The sequence below is a fragment of the Macaca mulatta genome, chromosome 2 (assembly GCF_049350105.2).
Source record: "Macaca mulatta isolate MMU2019108-1 chromosome 2, T2T-MMU8v2.0, whole genome shotgun sequence".
Taxonomy (NCBI): Eukaryota; Metazoa; Chordata; class Mammalia; order Primates; family Cercopithecidae; genus Macaca; species Macaca mulatta.
The window spans coordinates 162,362,558-162,381,053 of record NC_133407.1 but is presented as its reverse complement, the minus strand read 5'-3'; the positions used below and the strand labels follow the sequence as shown (position 1 = coordinate 162,381,053).

The 18,496-nt window shown below is 36.6% G+C and overlaps 1 protein-coding gene across 2 annotated transcripts in view; it reads left to right on the top strand.

The window, feature by feature from the left end:
- Positions 1-18,496, top strand: part of STXBP5L (syntaxin binding protein 5L) — a 488,800-nt gene that overhangs the window by 462,658 nt on the left and 7,646 nt on the right. For both annotated transcript variants that reach the window (XM_015129967.3, XM_015129965.3), the window contains one exon: positions 13,034-13,394. In XM_015129967.3, coding sequence (XP_014985453.2) covers positions 13,034-13,394 — 361 coding nt within the window. The remainder of the gene's footprint in view (positions 1-13,033; positions 13,395-18,496) is intronic.

Below are 18,496 nucleotides of genomic sequence, written 5' to 3'. Positions count from 1 at the left end.
TATCTTTGGTCTTTGATGTTGCTGCCTAGAGGTGGGGTTTTGGTGTAGATGACCTTTTTGTTGATGTTGATGCTATTCCTATCTATTTGTTAGTTTTCCTTCTAACAGTCAGGTCCCTCAGCTGCAGGTCTGTTGGAGTTTGCTGGAGTTCCACTCCAGACCGTTTGCGTGGGTATCACCAGCAGATGCTGCAGAACAGCAAATATTGCAGAACAGAAAATATTGCTGCCTGATCCTTCCTCTGGAAGCTTCGTCACAGAGGGGCAACCACCTATATGAGGTGTCTGTCGGCCCCTACTGTGAGGTGTCTCCCAGTTAGGCTACACAGAGGTCAGGGACCCACTTGAGGAGGCAGTCTGTCTGTTCTCAGAGCTCAAATGCCATACTGGGAGAACCACTGCTGTCTTCAGAGCTGTCAGTCAGGGACGTTTAAGTCTGCAGAAGTTGTCTGCTGCCTTTTCTTCAGCTATGCCCTGCCCACAGAGTTGGATTCTAGAGGCAGTAGGCCTTGTTGAGCTGCACTGGGCTCCACCCAGTTTGAGCTTCCCAGCCACATTGTTTACCTACTCAAGCCTCAGCAATGGCAGACGCCCCTCCCCCAGCCAGGCTGCCACCTTGCAGATCAATCTCAGACTGCTGTGCTAGCAGTGAGCAAGGCTCCATGGGCATGGGACCCACCAAGCCAGGCACAGGAGAGAATCACCTTGTTTGCCAGTTGCTATGACCTTGGGAAAAGCATAGTATTTGGGCGGGAGTGCCCTGTTTGTCCAGGTAGTCTGTCACGGCTTCCCTTGACTAGGAAAGGGAAATCCCCTGACCCCTTGTGCTTCCCAGGTAAGGTGACACCCCGCCCTGCTTCAACTCCCCCTCCGTGGGCTGCACCCACTGTCCAACCAGTCCCAATGAAATGAACCAGTTACCTCAGTTGGAAATGCAGAAATCACCTATCTTCTGTATTGATCACGCTGGGAGCTGCAGACCCGAGCTGCTCCTATTTGGCCATCATGGAACACCCCCCCAGTCTTTACATTTTTTATATAGCAATTGAAAGGAATCCTGGGCATTTAGATCTTCCATTCCCCAGCTCCACCATTCTTTTCCAGCCTTATAGTCTTTGACCTTTCACTACATATCCTGGACCCTAGACAAACCAAACTCCTTGTCATTCACTTAATAATCCCAGTGTGTAGTCACTTAATAAGCCCAGTGTGTGTATATATATATCATATTTTTAATCCAATTGCCCATTGATGGACACTTAGGTTGATCCCATGACTTTGCTATTATAAATAGTGCTGCAATAAACATACACGTGCTTGTGTCTTTTTGATATGATTATTTCTTTTCTTTTGTGTAAATACCAGGTAGTGGAATCACTTGATCAAAAGGTAGTTCTATTGTTAGTTCTTTGAGACATCTCCATATTGCTTTCCATAGAAGTTGTACTAATTTAATTCCCAGCAATACTGTATAAGTGTTCCCTTTTCTCTGCATCTTTGCCAATATCTATTTTTTTATTTTTTATTAATAGCCATTCTGACTGGTGTAAGATGGTATCTTATTATGGTTTTAATTTTCATTTCTCTGATGATTAATGATGTTGAGCATTTTTTTTCGTTTCTTGGCCATTTGTATGTGTTCTTTTGAAAAATGCCTGTTCATGTATTTTGCTCACTTTTTAATGGAGTTATTTGTGTTTTCCTTTTTGAATTGCTTGAGTTCCTTATAGATTCTTGGTATTAGCCCTTTGTCAGATGCATTGTTGGCAAATATTTTTCCCATCCCTCAAGTTGTTTATTCACTCTGTTATTTCTTTTTCTGTACATAAGCTTTTCAGTTTAATTAAGTCCTATTTGTCTATTTTCAGTTTTGCTGCATTTGCTTTTGAGGTCTCAGTCACAAATTCTTCCCCTAAGCCAATGTCCACACAAGAGTTTTTGCTAGGTTTCCTTCTAACATTTTGATAGTTTCAGGTCTTACATTTAAGTCTGTAATTCACCTTGAGTTACTTTTTGTATATGTTGAGAGATATGGGTCCAGTTTTATTCTTCTGCATATGGCTTCACAATTTTTGCAGAACCATTTATTAAAGAAGATGTTCTTTTCCCAGTGGATGCTTTTGTTGACTTTCTCAAAGATCAGTTAGTTATAGGTATATAGTTTTGTTTCTGGGTCTTCTATTCTCTTCCATTTATCTATGTTTATAACAGTACTCTGCTGTTTTGATTATTATAGTCTTGTAGTATAATTTGAAGTCAGGCAATGTGATACCACCAGCTTCATTCTTTTTGCTTAGGATTTCTTTGGCTATTCAGACTGTTTTGGTTCCATATGAATTTTAGTTATATTTTTTCTAATTCTGTGAAGAATGCTGTTGGTAAATTGATAGGAATGGTGTTGAATCTGTAGATTGTTTTGGGCAGTATGGTCATTTTAATGATATTGATTCTTCCAATCTATGAGTATGGGATGTTTTTTCATTTGTTTGTGTCGATTTCTTTCATTAGTGTTTTTTAAATTTTCCATGTAGAGATCTTTCACCTCCTTGATTAATGTATTCCTAGGTATTTTTTAATAGCTATCATAAATGGCATTGAGTTCTTTTGGTTCTCAGCTTGATCATTATTAGTGTATAAAAGTGGTACTAATTTTTATTCATTGATTTTTATATACTGAAACTTTGCTGAGGTCGTTTACCAAATCTAGGAGTCTTTTGAAGGAGTCTTTAAGGTTTTCTAGTTATAAGATCATATAATCAGTGAACAGCAATAATTTGACTTTTTTTCCAATTTGAATGCCTTTTTTTTTTCTTTTGCCTGATTGCTCTGGTTAGGACTTCCAGTACCATGTTGCATAGGAATGGTGAAAGTATACATCCTTGCCTTGTTCCAGTTTTTAGGGGGAATGCTTTCAACATTTCCCTGTTTAGTATGATGTTGGCTATGGGTTTGTCATATATGACTTTTATTATTTTGAAGCATATTCTATGTCTAGTTTGTTGAGGGTTTTTTTTTTTTTTTTTTTTTTTTTTGATGGAGTCTCGCTCTGTCGCCCAGGCTAGAGTGCAGTGGCGCGATCTCAGCTCACTGGAAGCTCCGCCTCCTGGGTTCAGGTCATTCTCCTGCCTCAGCCTCCCAAGTAGCTGGGACTACAGGTGCCCGCAACCACGCCTAATTTTTTGTTTGTTTTTTTTGTTTTGTTTTTGTTTTTGTTTTGAGATGGAGTCTCACTCTGTTGCCCAGGCTAGAGTGCAGCGGCGCAATCTCAGCTCACTGCAACCTCTGCCTCCTGGGTTCACACCATTCTCCTGCCTCAGCCTCCCAAGTAGCTGGGACTACAGGCACCTGCCACCACGCCCAGCTAATTTTTTTGTATTTTTAGTAGAGAGAGTGTTTCACCGTGCTAGCCAGGATGGTCTCGATCTCCTGACCTCGTGATCTGCCCACCTTGGCCTCCCAAAGTGCTGGGATCACAGGCGTGAGCCACCGCGCCTGGCCAGTTTTTTGTATTTTTTAGTAGAGACGGGGTTTCACCATGTTAGCAGGATGGTCTCAATCTCCTGACCTTGTGATCCACTTGCCTCAGCCTCCCAAAGTGCTAGGATTACAGGCTGTTGAGGGTTTTCAGGGATTTTTAGATTTCTAAAATTCACTGAAAAAAAAATGAAATTCCCTTCAGGCACTATCAAAAACAAAACTTCACTTACCCTTTTGCCATTTGTTATTGGCATGAATTCAGACTTTTGCCAGAATAGGGCCCCTTCTTATATAGACAGATGAAAAAAATCTATTATCATTCTTTGTGAACATTCAATGAACTATATATAGAGTTATTTCCTTAATAGAACAGAAATAGTAAGTAACCCTTTAGATGTGTGACTGGCAAACATTGAAAGATGGTCAATTATACACATGCTTACTTGGGCTGTAGTTTTGAGGTATTTGCAATTTTACATCTTTTTTCAGGCTAAACCAAACCCAAAACAAAACCAAACTCTTCTATTTCATATAAGAAAAGTCTGAAACAGAAGAAATAATCTTGGAGTGTGGAAATATAAATTCAAAATGAAAATTTTTTCAAACAAATAGGAAATGAAAAATTATGACTTTTAATTAAGACTGAGTTTTCCAAAAGCAGTCTTACAGATGAGTATGATATATACATTAAATTGTTTCTGCTAAGCCTTTAGTCAGTAATAAAATATTCTTGCATTTTCTCCATACACATGGTCAGGAAAAGTCTAAAGAAAAAAGTATCAGAATTATTTACTTTGCTGTTTGTTCTTATTTCTTGGGAGGCCAAAGCAAAGCAAAACAAAAACAAAAATACATAATTATTAGGTGCAGAAAGCCATGGGTTTAGATTACAGCTCTCCCCATTTCACTTTGGTGACTTGGAACAGTTACTTAACTTCTGTGAGCTGTAGCATCATAAAAAATCCAAGACAGCTTCACCTAAGTTTTTTTTGGGAGGACTTCATGAGATAATTTATGTAAAACATTAGCACATAAAGCATACTCAACAAGTGTTAGTCCTACTTCATTTCTTTTTCTAAAATTTTATTCTGGTATGAACATTTAACATGAGATCTACCCTTGTGACAGACTTTTATGTATATAATACAGTATTATTAGTGACCAGGTACAATGTTGTATAGCAAATCTCTAGAACTCATTCAGCTTTCATGACTGAAATTTTCCACTATGTTATTAGCAACTCCCCACTTTCCCCTCGCAGCACCTGGTAATTATCATCTTATTCTTTGATTCTATGAGTTTGACTATTTTAGATGCCTTATATAAGTGAAATCATGCAGTAATTGTGTTTCTGCTACTGGCTTGTTTCACTTAATATCCTCAAATTTCATCTATGTTGTTGCATACTGCATAATTTTCTTTTCTTTTAAGGCTGAATAATCCACTGTATGCATATACCAATTTTTTTTACCCATCCATTTGTTGACAGACATTTAGGTTATTCCCAAATCTTTGCTGTTGTGAATAATGTTGCAATGAACATAGGAGTATGTATCTCTTCAACATCCTGATCCTGGGATACATATCCAGAAGTGGGTTGCTGGATCATATGATAGTCCTATTTTTCAATTTTTGAGGAACTTTCATACTTTTTTCCATAGCAGTTGCACCATTTTGCATTCCCGGCAACAGCATACAAGGGTTGCAGTTTCTCCACATCCTGCCAACACTTGTTTTTGTGTTTGTTTGTTTGTTGATAATGGCACTCTTAACAGATATGAGGTCATGGTTTTGATTGGTATTACCCTAATGATTAGTGACAGTGAGGATGATTACATATACTTGTTGGCCATTTGCATATCTTCTTTGGAGAAATGTTTATTCAAGTCCTTAGCCTATTTTTTAACAACAATAAGTGTTAATTTTTTGAAAACTAAATTTAATTAAAATTAAACAAAATTGATAAACTCTTAGTTAGACTAAGAAAAAAAGAGAGAAGACTAAAATAAAATCAGAAATGAAAATGGAGATATTACAACTGATTACCACAGAAATAGAAAGGATCATAAGAGACTATTATGAACAATTATATGCCAACAAACTGGATACCCTAGAATAAATTTATACATTCCTAGAAACATACAACTTACGAAGACTAAATCATGAAGAAATAGAAAGTCTGAACAGAACCACAACTACTTGGGAAATTCAATCAGTAATCAGAAACCTCCTAACTAGGAAAAGCCCATTTCTCTTTTTTAAGGAATATTTTCACTTTAATTATTTTGGTTGTCCTGACAACAAATTCTTATTAATGATACGGAAATTTGAAGTGCATTAAATCATTGAAATTACAAACCTAGAGATTTATCTATTCTATTACCTATCACTTTTGTCTGTATCAAAATCACTTGAAGGATTCATTACAACACAGATTACTGGGCCCCACCCCCAAAGTTTCTGATTCGTTAGGTCTGAGGTAGGGTCCAAGAATTTGCATTTTTAGCAAGTTCTCAGATGCGCTGAGTCTACAAATGAAACCTTAGTTGCCACTTTTGTCTACTGATGCACAGGGTTCTGCTCCCAGAAGGCTCTCTGCTCTTAAAAAGTCTTAAAATTCTTAACAATTTTATCTTTTGATGTATGCTGTGTAAGTGAAGACCAACGAGACAATAGAGCATGCACTAGGGGCTTGAAGCGTCTGCTTATGCACAGTCTACCTCCCACCTACCTCTCACCTAGGCGATGACTTAGTTTGTGGGGAGAGAGGCATTCCACTTTCGCTTTCCACTTCTGTTGGGGCCTGGAGTATACACAGAGGTGGTCGGGGTCAGGCATATGCCTGGTGACATTTTGGGGCATGGAGGCAGCCATCCTTATCCTGAGTTGGTGGCACTTCGTGACTCTAGCATGTGGTCAGCCAACCAGAGGCCATGTCTTAGATTGAGCCTCTTAATCAGTCCTGTTCAGGTAGCTAGCACTTCCTAGCAAACAGTTTTAAAGACTTTCTGGGAGTCACCCATCTTCTATGGTTTGAGGTAGCAGGATGGGATCTTATTGCTGTCAAGAGGAGAAACTTGGCAGCCATCAGACTCAAATGTGCTTAAATAACTGAAGTCATGTAGTGAGACCCTCAGATACCTGTGAAAATCTGCAGTCATCTTCCAAGTATTCTCAAGCTCAAAGAGGTATCCCCATACCTAAGAATGTGCTCCCTCAGGTCTGGTCTGGACTTGAAGTACCCTGTCTTCCTCCTTCCAACCTTCCTGAGACTGACTGGTTTGTCTCTTCTGGCCAACTCCATGTGGATAATTATTTCATAGCTCTGGAGACTATCTATTGTGTTTTTGCTGCAGTTCAAAATAGAGGTTAAATGTTCTTGTAAAGAATATTACAAAGATGAATAATAAAAAATCATGTTAATAATTTAAAATTTTAACTTTCCTTTACATAGAAAATAAATAGCAAATATAAAAACACTAAAGAGATAGACCACAGAAGAAAAAAAAAAGCTTTATAATTTACTACCTTCAATGGTACCTCTTCTCCCAATTTTTGAACAAAAAGGCCCCCATAATTTGTGGGCCTAGTGCATTTTCATTTTGCGCTAGGCCCACAAATTGTGTAGCTGATCCTGAGTATATAATATAAAATAGGAGTTTTAAAATTCATAACTAAGAGTGAACTGGAGTAGTCAGGAAGTTAATAAGTGTTTATTGAGCACATGACATGTCCAGCAGATATTATAATAAGCACTGAAGATAAAGTAATGACGAAGTCATACGAAGTTTCTGTCCTCAAAGAGCTGACATTCTAGATAGGAATTGAGAAGTTCCATGGAAGTTGAGAGACAATTAAAGTTTAAACAATGTATATAAGGGAAAAGGAAAGAAAATATCTCAGACTCCTTAAGACTCCAACTTTAATATAATTCTTCAGCCTCACTGGAACCTTAATCTATTGATCTTTCCATTTTCATTGTCATTCACCCCCTTCATGTTCCCACTTTCTAATTTAAATTTCACAGCCAAGCTCTATAATGCCTTTCTTTCATGCATTTTCAACTCTCTTGCCTCCTTTGTGCTTTGTTTGCTTTGTCACGCTTATTCAGCTTGATCTCAAACCTGGTTAAATTCAACTCTACCTATCCTATTTCTAGGCCCATGTAGCTGAGTATGGCTAGAGAAAAATATATAACCACACTAAATTGTCTCATTTTATCATAAACCATCACTAACTTCAAGTGGGCTCTTATGCTGCTAGGTAATCATACTATATTTTCCTACTCCTTGCCCCTGCACTCCTGGACAACAATTGCATATTTTCTTGTTTATCCTTTTGGTTGTTTGCATGTGTGTGTGTGTGTATGTGTGTGTTTTGTTTTGTTTTGGTATAGATGCGGTCTCACTCTGTCACCCAGGCTGGAGTGCAGTGGTGCAATCATAGCTCACTGTCGCCCTGAACTACTAGGCTCAAGTGATCCTCCTGTCTCAGCCATGTGAGTAGCTGGGACTACAGGCATGCCATCATGCCTGGCTAACAATTACGTATTTTCTCTAGTCTCTTCAAATCTCCAAAACTTACTTTTCTATCTTCAATCTCAGCAATCACCAAGTGTCCTCTTTTATTGAGAAAATTGAAACAATCAGATAAAAACTTCAACAGCTATCATCACATCTACCAACCTATTTGCTTGTATCTCCATGGCCTGCATATTCTCTCCTGTTACAATTACTAAACTAAGCTTCTAACTAGGTGATTCATTTAACAGAATCATTCTATCTCCTGGCATATCCTAAAGGGAATCAAGGTTGGAAGCAGGGAGAGCAGTGAAGAGGTTAATATAATAGTCTGGATGAAAAATGGATAGAGGCTTGCTTGAACTGGGTGGTAGTTATTCACTATACTCCACTTATACTCTAGACTCTGCTTATACACTAGACTCCACTTATATGCTAGACTCTACTTGCTTTCACTTACTTAAGAAAGTCAATCCAGCAACTTTTCCTTTGTTTCCTTTATAATAAATGTTTTTCTTTCTACTAAATTGTTATATAAATATATTGTTATATCTTCCATTAAAAAAGAGAAACAATAGATTCTAGGCGGTTTTAGTCATGGGCAATATAGTAGTGAATAAAACAGACAAAAGTCCTTGCCTTCATAAAACTTACTTTCTATGGTAGAGATAGATAATATGTATGATAAATAAGTAATTATATGGAATAGTAGATACTAATAAGTACTAAGGAAAAAAATAGAGCAGAAAAGGAGATAGGAATTCTTGGTCATTTCTCAGGCAACATCTTATTTGACATATCAGCAACGTATTACACAGGCTACCATTCCTACCTTAAAACACTTCAAATTCTAAAGTGCTATTTTCACCTGATTTTCTTCCTACTTTTTGGCTCTTCCTTCTCAATCTCCTTGGCTTGTTCCTCCTCCATTTCAGTGGACTTAAACCACAATGCCCCAAGACTGATTCTTTGAAACTTTTCTCTTTATATTGAAGCACTAGATGAATTCAGCCAGCTTCATGCCCTTAAATGTCATTTATAATCTGATGGATCATACATTTATATTTATAGTCTGGACCTCTCCCCAAATTCCTAACATATATGCAGTTATTTGATATCCATTTGGATGTTTAGTAAGTATCTCAAACTTAACATGTTCAAACCTGAGCTCTTGGTATTCCTCTCATTCCTCCCACACTTTTCTACATCTATTAATGACAATTCCATTCTTCCAGTTTCTCAAGTCAAAAACATTAGAATCATCCTTGACCCCCATATTTCTTTCATACCCTAAATCCAATTTGTTAACAAATCCTGCTGGCACAACCTTTACAATATACTCAGATTCTGACATTGCTCACCATCTCTACTATTACCACACAGTTCAACCAAGCCTCTATCCATTTTTTACCCAGACTATTACACCAACCTCTTCACTACTCTCCCTGCTTCCAGTCTTGGTTCCCTTTAGGATATGTCCAGGAGGTAGGGTGATTCTGTTACATGAAAGTTAGATTACATCACTTCCATTCTTAAAATCCTTCCATCTCATGCTAAGTAAAAGTCTAGGTCTTTACCATGTCCTAAAAGAACCAACATGATCTGGCTCTACTTTATCTCTCTGATGTTACCTCCTATGAATCTTCTTGGCATTCTAGAAAGTCAAGATCTATAAAGAATCTGAGATTTTATTCTACTTGCAAGCTAATAAAGTTAGGTTGCCAGTTTCGATGCTGATAGAAGACATGAAACTCCTGGCTCAGAGACAAAGGATAATTTATTATTCATAACAGTCGTAGAATATCAGTATTTTGTGCTGGTTTCCTGAACCCTAATTCCCACAGGATGATGAAAAGAAGCCTTCCCTTCTTTATTAGTTTGTTCAGGTTGCCATAATGAAATACCACAGACTCAGTGGCTTAAACAACAGCAATTTATTTTCTCACAGTTCTGGAGACTGAAACTCTAAGTTCAAGGTGCCAGCAGGGTAGATGTCTAGTGAGGTCTCTTCCTTTGGGTTGCAGATGGCTGTCTTCTTGCTGTGTGCTCACATGGCCTTTCCTTTGTGTACACATAGGGAGGGGTAGAGAGAGAGAGAGCATGTACTCTGGTATCTCTTTTTAAAAGGACACTAATTCTATCAGATTAGAGCCATACCCTTATGATCTCATTTAATCTTAATTATTTCCTTAAAGGCTGCATCTTCAAATAGATCCATAGTGGGGGGTGGGGCTTTAACATATGATTTTTCTTGTAAGAGGTTGGCAGAGGATGCAAACATTCAGTCTATAACACTATTTAAAATTTATCTACCTTTTTTCAAGAATTCCTATATTCTTTTCTGCTTTTTTTCCTTAGTACTTATTACTATGTAATATCCCATATGATTACTTATTTATCAGACATACTATCTCTACCACAGAAAGTAAGTTTTATGAAGGCAGAGACTTTTGTCTGTTTTATTCACTACTATATTGCCTTTAACTAAAATAGAGCCTAAAGCACATAGAATGTGTGCTTTATACTATATGTCCTTGATACTATATGTGTTGATTGAATGAAGGTTGTAGTGGGCAAGGCTAGTTATTTGGGAAAGCTGGAGTAAAGTACACTCCTAGCCAGTGAGATCTTCTTTAAGAGGAAAGTCCTAATTAATTAATTGTGTGGTCAGTTACTTATGGTAGATTTAATTAAGATCTTATTATTGAAGGCTGTAAGTTTAAGCATACATTGTAAGTGTATTTCTGAAGTAGTAGCTGCTTACAATTTAGATTTACTTGAGTTTTTTCCAGTTAGAAAAGATTAAAGGAAGAATCCTGAAAGATTAATAATACATTGTTTGGAAAACTTAACCCTGTATAAACCTAATGAACAGAATATAATCAAAGCATTTATGACTAAAAATTAAGAAACAAAGCAGCTGTTTTGGCAAGGGCAGCTTATTGAGAAATTCATTTTGATGCTGACAGATTATATGCAATGAGTATAAGTAAAATGGCTTTCGAAATGTGGATTTCTTGTCTTTTTAACCTACTGTCAGCCATCTCTAAATCAAGGATGCAAAGATATACTTAGAAAAGTCTTTCTATGGCAGGTAGTTATGAAAATGTGGTTTTACTGAATAGCAGGATCAATCCTAGGTTAATTTTAATTAAATAATTCTTCATAGCTTTTGGCATTTTTCCTTCATGGGAGACTGGGAGAGATGTTCTTTTATCCCTTAACCCTTAAACTGCAGCACCTAAACCTCTACTCCCCTAGCCTCTGCAGTTGCCCGTATGTACATTTATAGATTTCTTGAAGTGGATTTAAAAACACAACTAAGATCATCCCAATATACTCTTTTCTATTTTATAAATTTTAAGGACTTTGTAAGTGCTTTCTAAATGAATATATTTTTATCTGTCACCCTTCCCTTTTCAAGTCTCTGTCACATGTACACCCTTGAGGCATATCAGTCTAAGCTGACATACTTACTCTCTCTGCATGATGTAAAAGGACAAAGGAAAGAAAGGGCTAATAGGGTACTGCGTAGGGAAGACTCTGGAAATATCCAAAGATCACTAGAGCCCAAACTACCTCCTAAGCTTATAGTATGTTGTCCTCCAAGACTGATGAAAATCACCTATAGGCAATAATCTGGCATACATTGCCAATCTTAGAGAATCCAGGTGAGTAAAACCTCTTTCTGTGTAAAGATGCAAAAGCCTGCCTAAGAGCTGAAAGTAATTGTTTTGTCTTTTTCATACAATTAAAATTGCCACCATGAATTCTAGATATTGAAATTTCTTCTTAAGTGTTTGATTTTGAAGAAAAATCAAGCATTTTCTAGCAAATTGGTTTATGAAATAAGAAAACGGTATAAGACGGTGTGATTATTTTTTCAGTTGAAGTTATTTCAATAAATAAAATACGTACATTTTTTAAATTTTCTTTTTTATAAAAAGACTTTAAGGGGGACTATATAGTATAATGAAAGAATCCTGGGGTAGGAATCAGAAAAATCTGAGTTCTAAACTAGGCTCTGACCTAACTTGCTATGTGACCTGGCCCAGCTTTCATAATCTTTCTGGGTCTGTTTTTTCTTCTTTTTTAATATAATGAGAGAGTTGGCCAGTTGATGTCTTAAACTCCTTTTAGACCTAACATTCTATGAATCCAACTTATTATAACAGATGAACTCACAAATCTACAAATTCCTGAACAACAGGTGCTGGAGAGGATGTGGAGAAATAGGATCACTTTTATACTGTTGGTGGGATTGTAAACTAGTTCAACCATTATGGAAAACAGTATGGCGATTCCTCAAAGATCTAGAACTAGATGTACCATATGACCCAGCCATCCCATTACTGGGTATATACCCAAAGGATTATAAATCATGCTGCTATAAAGACACATGCACACGTATGTTTATTGCGGCACTATTAACAATAGCAAAGACTTGGAATCAACCCAAATGTCCATCAGTGACAGACTGGATTAAGAAAATGTGGCACATATACACCATGGAATACTATGCAGCCATAAAAAAGGATGAGTTTATGTCCTTTGTAGGGACATGGATGCAGCTGGAAACCATCATTCTTAGCAAACTGTCACAAGAACAGAAAACCAAACACCGCATATTCTCACTCATAGGTGGGAACTGAACAATGAGATCACTTGGACTCGGGAAGGGGAACATCACACACCGGGGCCTATCATGGGGAGGGGGGAGGGGGGAGGGATTGCATTGGGAGTTATACCTGATGTAAATGATGAGTTGATGGGTGCTGACGAGTTGATGGGTGCAGCACACCAACATGGCACAAGTATACATATGTAACAAACCTGCACGTTATGCACATGTACCCTAGAACTTAAAGTATAATAATAATAATAAATAAATAAATAAATAAATAAATCTACAAATTCTTATACATTAGGGAATATTATGACTCTATAGGTATAAATTATCACACTGTAAAACTTTAATTCCCCATAGACGCTTTAGAATGAATTTGACATGTCAGTGATGTCCAATTATTTTTATAGGTACATTCCTCTCATTGAAAGGAGCTGTGCTAACATTCTCCTGTATGGACCGAACGGGTGGATTAATGCAACCGCCATATGAAGTTTGGAGGGATCCAAACAACATAGATGAAAATGAAAAATCTTGGAGAAGGAAAGTGGTAATGAACTCATCTTCTGCATCCCAAGAAATAGGAGATCATCAGTATACAATAATCTGCTCAGAAAAACAAGCCAAAGTCTTCTCACTGCCTTCTCAGACTTGCCTTTATGTTCATAACATCACGGAGACATCTTTTATACTGCAAGCAAATGTGGTGGTCATGTGTAACAGTGCCTGCTTGGCATGCTTTTGTGCTAATGGACATATCATGATAATGAGGTACTTGCCTTCTTATAAATTATCTGGTAATCACAACACCAGCAAGGTACAATTCTAAAAAATATATGTGTTATGTGCAAGATGTTATCAAGAAGCAACCTGAGATCATTGTTTCATTATGTTTCTGGATGTTTTATTGTTCAACAATTTGTTGAGAGTTTGGGGTTTTTCTGTTTTGTTTTGGTTTTTCTTTTTTGCTAAAAATGCTTGGCATTGTGAGTGAAATATATTTTTAATTGCTACCAAGGAATCTAAGAAAAGAATGATTTTTCAATCATTCAACAAATGTTTATTGAGCATATCTCCCAGATGCTATGCTAAGCACTGGAAATAAAAGATGAATAAGCTAAGTGGAAAAGAAGTTAACTTTTACTTTTCCTGTGTTTCATACTTCACCCAAGAAATTTACATACAGAATTTCATTTGATCCTTAGAACTTCTCTAGGACACAGGAAAATAAAGTATTATTTGCATCCTCCATTTTACATGTGTTAATAAATTAAAGTTACACAATTTGCCTGAGGTTGCAAGTCTAGGAAAAGTGAGGCCAGTCTGATAACTAAAAGTTATCAGACACTTTTATAATAAAATATTGGCCAAGAGATTTCATTCTACTGTAGTGAAATGAAAATTTATGAGACACAAAAATAATTATCATAAAATGAACTCATAAACATATACTATATAGAAGTCATTGTCATTCTTTTTAATATCTCACTTATTTCCAAAAATCATTGAGACAAGCATTGTGCTAGGCTTGTGAAGGATATAAAAATTAGTAAAACATGGTCCTAACCCTTAAGAAACTCACTGTCTAACTGGGGAGATAAGATAGATACACAGACATTATAACAAAAAGAAAATGTAAATTCCAACAGAGGAAATATGGGATTGAATTTTCTAGCTACAAACTAAGTTCCCAGAGTCACAGCATAGTTGAACATGTATTATAAAAAAAGAGTTGTTGGGAGGACAGTAACATGTAGAGATAGTTTGAAGCAAATTGTTGAGGACTTTGAATGTTGAGTTTGAGATTAATCAATTAATAGGAAATGGGGTTTTAAGCAGGTAATTAACCTTCTCCTGCCATGTGTTAGGACATACACAGGGAGAAGTTGAGATAGGCTTTTGAACTGAAGTGGTCTCTATATTGAAGGCAAGGAGGAAACAGGTGTAAGGGAAACTTATTGAATGCAAAGCTGATTTGTTGTGAACAGTAATGAAGGTTATTAAATCTCGAGGTTAGAAGAGAGTTTAAAGGTTAAAACATTTTTTGAACTTAGATAACGGTTATGTTATTAGCATATAGGAAAGTCAGAAGGATTTGAAAAAGCTGATAAAGAGAAATTTAATAATAAATTGAGAATAAATATTTGAAATGTGAGGTGTTATAAGCCATCCAGCAGAGATTTGGCAATAAATTTAAGATTTGCACTCTTAGAAAAATATATGTGGAAGATCCAGCTTTGGAAGTCATATATATAAATGCATCAGTAAAAGTTATGTCAGCAAATGAGTAATAAAAAAGATAGCATAAAAAGAAACAAGAAATTGATTGAGCTGAGGATAGAAACTTGGGGGTATTCTACGTTTACGTAGTGAAAGAAAGAAGAAGATGCAGCAAAGGAGATTGAGAAGAAGTCATTAGAAAGATAGGAAAGGACCAGAATTGTATAACTTCATTAAATAAAAAGAGAAGAATATTAAAACAAAAGAGGTGGTCAAGAGGTAGTAAAATATAGCAGAGAGGTCAAAGAATTTGGGTACAAGAAAAAAACAGTAGATCTCACAACTGGTGGGATATTAATGATCTTTGAGAAAGCAAATATTAGCAGCATGGTGGAAACAAAAGCTAATTTTCAAGGAGACAAGAATAGAGGCAGTGGTGTAGATCAGAGTTTGGCAAATTAATATCCAAAACAAAATCTACCTCCATTCCCCTATCTGATTTTGTACAGCCTGCAAGCATTAAGAATGGTTTTTACATACTTAATGGTTGAAAAAACTCAAAGAGAAGAAGAATATTTCATGATATGTGAAAATTATACGAATTTTAAATGTCAGTGCCCATAAATAAAGGTTTTGGAACACAGCCACACCCATGTTTCTGTATATTGACTATGGCTGCTTTTGCACTACAGGGCAGAGTTGAGTAGTTGCAACAGAGACTCTATGGCCTAGAGAGCCTAAAATATTTACTATCATAAATATTTATGGGCCCTTTTTCCCTGGTATAGATTATTCTTTCAGGAAATTTTGTGGTTAAAAGAGAGATGAGTCAGGAAAGTCATTTAAGAATGAAACTAGCTTTTGAGAGTTTTTTTTTTTAATACGGAAAATATGAGCAGATTTGTAAGCCAAGGGAAAGTAGTGAAGGAGAAAATTTTGAATAGAAATAATCATTTTATGATCTGTTCATTCTCTCATATATTTCTGATTCTTTTCAATCTAGTTCCCCCTTTCTCAAACTGTTTTTAGAAATTTCTGATAAGGTCATTTCAATCTTGTTTGAAAATGATTTAACTCACAGACATGCCTCAGATTTTGGGGGAAAAAAAAGGTCTATTTGTGTATGTGTGTAAGTGGGTGTATCTCTCACACACATACACTGAGTCATTGATAAATGGTATCTGTCTTCCTCTGTCCTTTATAAAAGCTGCTTGACATGATAATGGTTACTTTGATATTGTGTCATAGTAGAAATTCTTCATGTGTTCCTGAGGATCCTCAAAACTCACTGAAAAGGAAATAATTTTGATAGGATTTTAATAATACATATACATAAAGTGTAGCTAGGAAACAATGGTGTGTACTCTGCTGTATAGTTTAAAGAAATGAATCCTACAAATCAGCATGCACCTGGACTCATTCATTTTCCCATAGAGTATATTCCTAGGATCTTTTCAGACCCTAGCAGAAGGTAACTCTCCTGAGCCCAGTCTTCTCAAGTCCTAGTTTTCTGACAGATATCAGGTAGCTAGCCAATGGTTACCTAGATCCTAAGTACCCAGACCCAGAAAAGCAAGTTTGAGAGTAGAGAGGAGAAATAGAAGCAGCTTATTTTTGTATGAATTCTCAAACTTGGCTGTAACAGACACTTTTTGTGAGACCTACCTTGTTACCTGACGCTGTTTCTTTATTAAAGTATCCTGCATAGAAGAAAGTCTTTTTTCTTCTGTTATAAAAGCAATTGTTTCCTAGAAGTTAGCAACTGCTCTCTTTTCCTACCTGAAGTGACTACACCTTTTTAATTTTCTTTTCTTGGCTTACTTATTATTATACAATATAGACAATGTAGCACATCAGAAAAGTCGGTTGGAACCTCTTCCTCAACTCCACCCTTTAATTTGACTGAATCTATCATGGAAATCTGTTTAACTGGGATTGGTTTGGACTTATATCTTAAGGAGCTTAGTTACCAGAAGTGCTATAACAGATCATCTTTTAATATATTCTTAAGATATTAAGTAATTCGTTCATCAATGAAGCTTTTGAATCCAGTGTGTCATTTACATTTACAGCACATCTCAATTCAGACAAGCCATGTATCAACTGCTCAATAGTTATATGTGGTTACTGGCTACCATATTGGAAAGCACAGTGCTTATTCCAATAGCACAGATTTCAGGTCCCATTTTACATAGTAAATTTCCAGGTCTCAAAGTAGAGTTACAAACCACTTTGATAAAGGTAATCAGTATTTTTTTCAAGGTGCTGGTTTTACGATCTGGGATAATTTAAAATCATTGTGCACACTTAGAATCAGTACAACGGTTTCAAAATTTATTTAATTACAAGTTTACCTTTTTCCTTTTGGCATTAAAGTTCAGATTAAAAGGCAGTGAGACTGGTTTTCGTCAGTGGTTTGTAAAACTGGCTCGAAAAACAGTATCCAAAAGGACATTCTGATGAATATTTTAGCAAAATTATCAGCTACATTAGGATAAGCATATACCCATGGGGTAAGACAATTCAGATGTGTGGTATTCATTTGGATGTGCAAATTCTGATCTATTATTTATAACTTATTCTCATTCCCTTACAGTCTTGGCCATATTTACTTATTAGTCATGCCTCCAGTGCAGTTGCCCTAAGTTATGAGTAATTTTCATTTCCTGTGTATAGAGTAAAGGAATGGGGAGCAAAGCCACTTCATTTCCAGGCACAGTGAACTGGACCCACACCACATCACTGTCAGTTTTGCCTTAAAGAAAGACAATCGACCGAGTATGCAGTCAGACACTTTCTAGCTGTGGTGTTTCTGACATAACCAAATGCTGTAAGTCATTGTAGGAACATGTGAAGTGCTACAAAAAGTGCCCCGGAAATTGCTGGCCACTGCATTTAATCCATCAAGAACATTTGCTAAGCATCTATGTGAAACTGTGCCTGTGAATTTTTTTTCTCATGTATATGATTTTATGTGAAAGTCTAGATTATTGGATCTTAAGACCCATGTCCAGGAACAGGAGTCAGCATAAGGATGCTGAACTCTCCTTCTGGCTGTGCCTGTGACTCCAGAGTCCTGTCTTACTGTGACTTAAAGTTTGATGGAGAGAAAGCTGTAGGATCCATAATTTCTGCCAGGAAACCAGGGTCTTTCTGTTCCTAACCTGAGAATGGGCACCCAGTGTTCTGAGAACACTTTCTGGGCTAACATGGTCCTCACACAGAGCTGAGAAAGAACGTGTTCCCCCTCCTGGGAAGCACATGTAAAAGTTAAGAGCCTGAATCTCTTCTAAACCAGTAATTGACCTCTAAGCACCCACCATACTACTGCTACATTCAGGGCAGAAGACACTACTCTTTGTAATCCAGCCACCACCAAAATGGGAACAAAAGGAAGGAAGGAAGGTTAAGCCATTGGATAATACTGAATCTGTTTCCCTAAGTGACTTAATCTTAGAGCAAGCATAACATCCAGGTTAATTTTTGTAAGATATCTCCTTTTATTATCACCCTCATCATAGTTCCCGATTATCTCTTAAAGTAAGTGGTTTATTGACATTAGTATTTCTGATAATAGTTTACAAACTACTATAAACAAATTTATAAACATTACTATTTCCGATGAAAATAAAGTTGCTTCTCCCTCCAAAAAA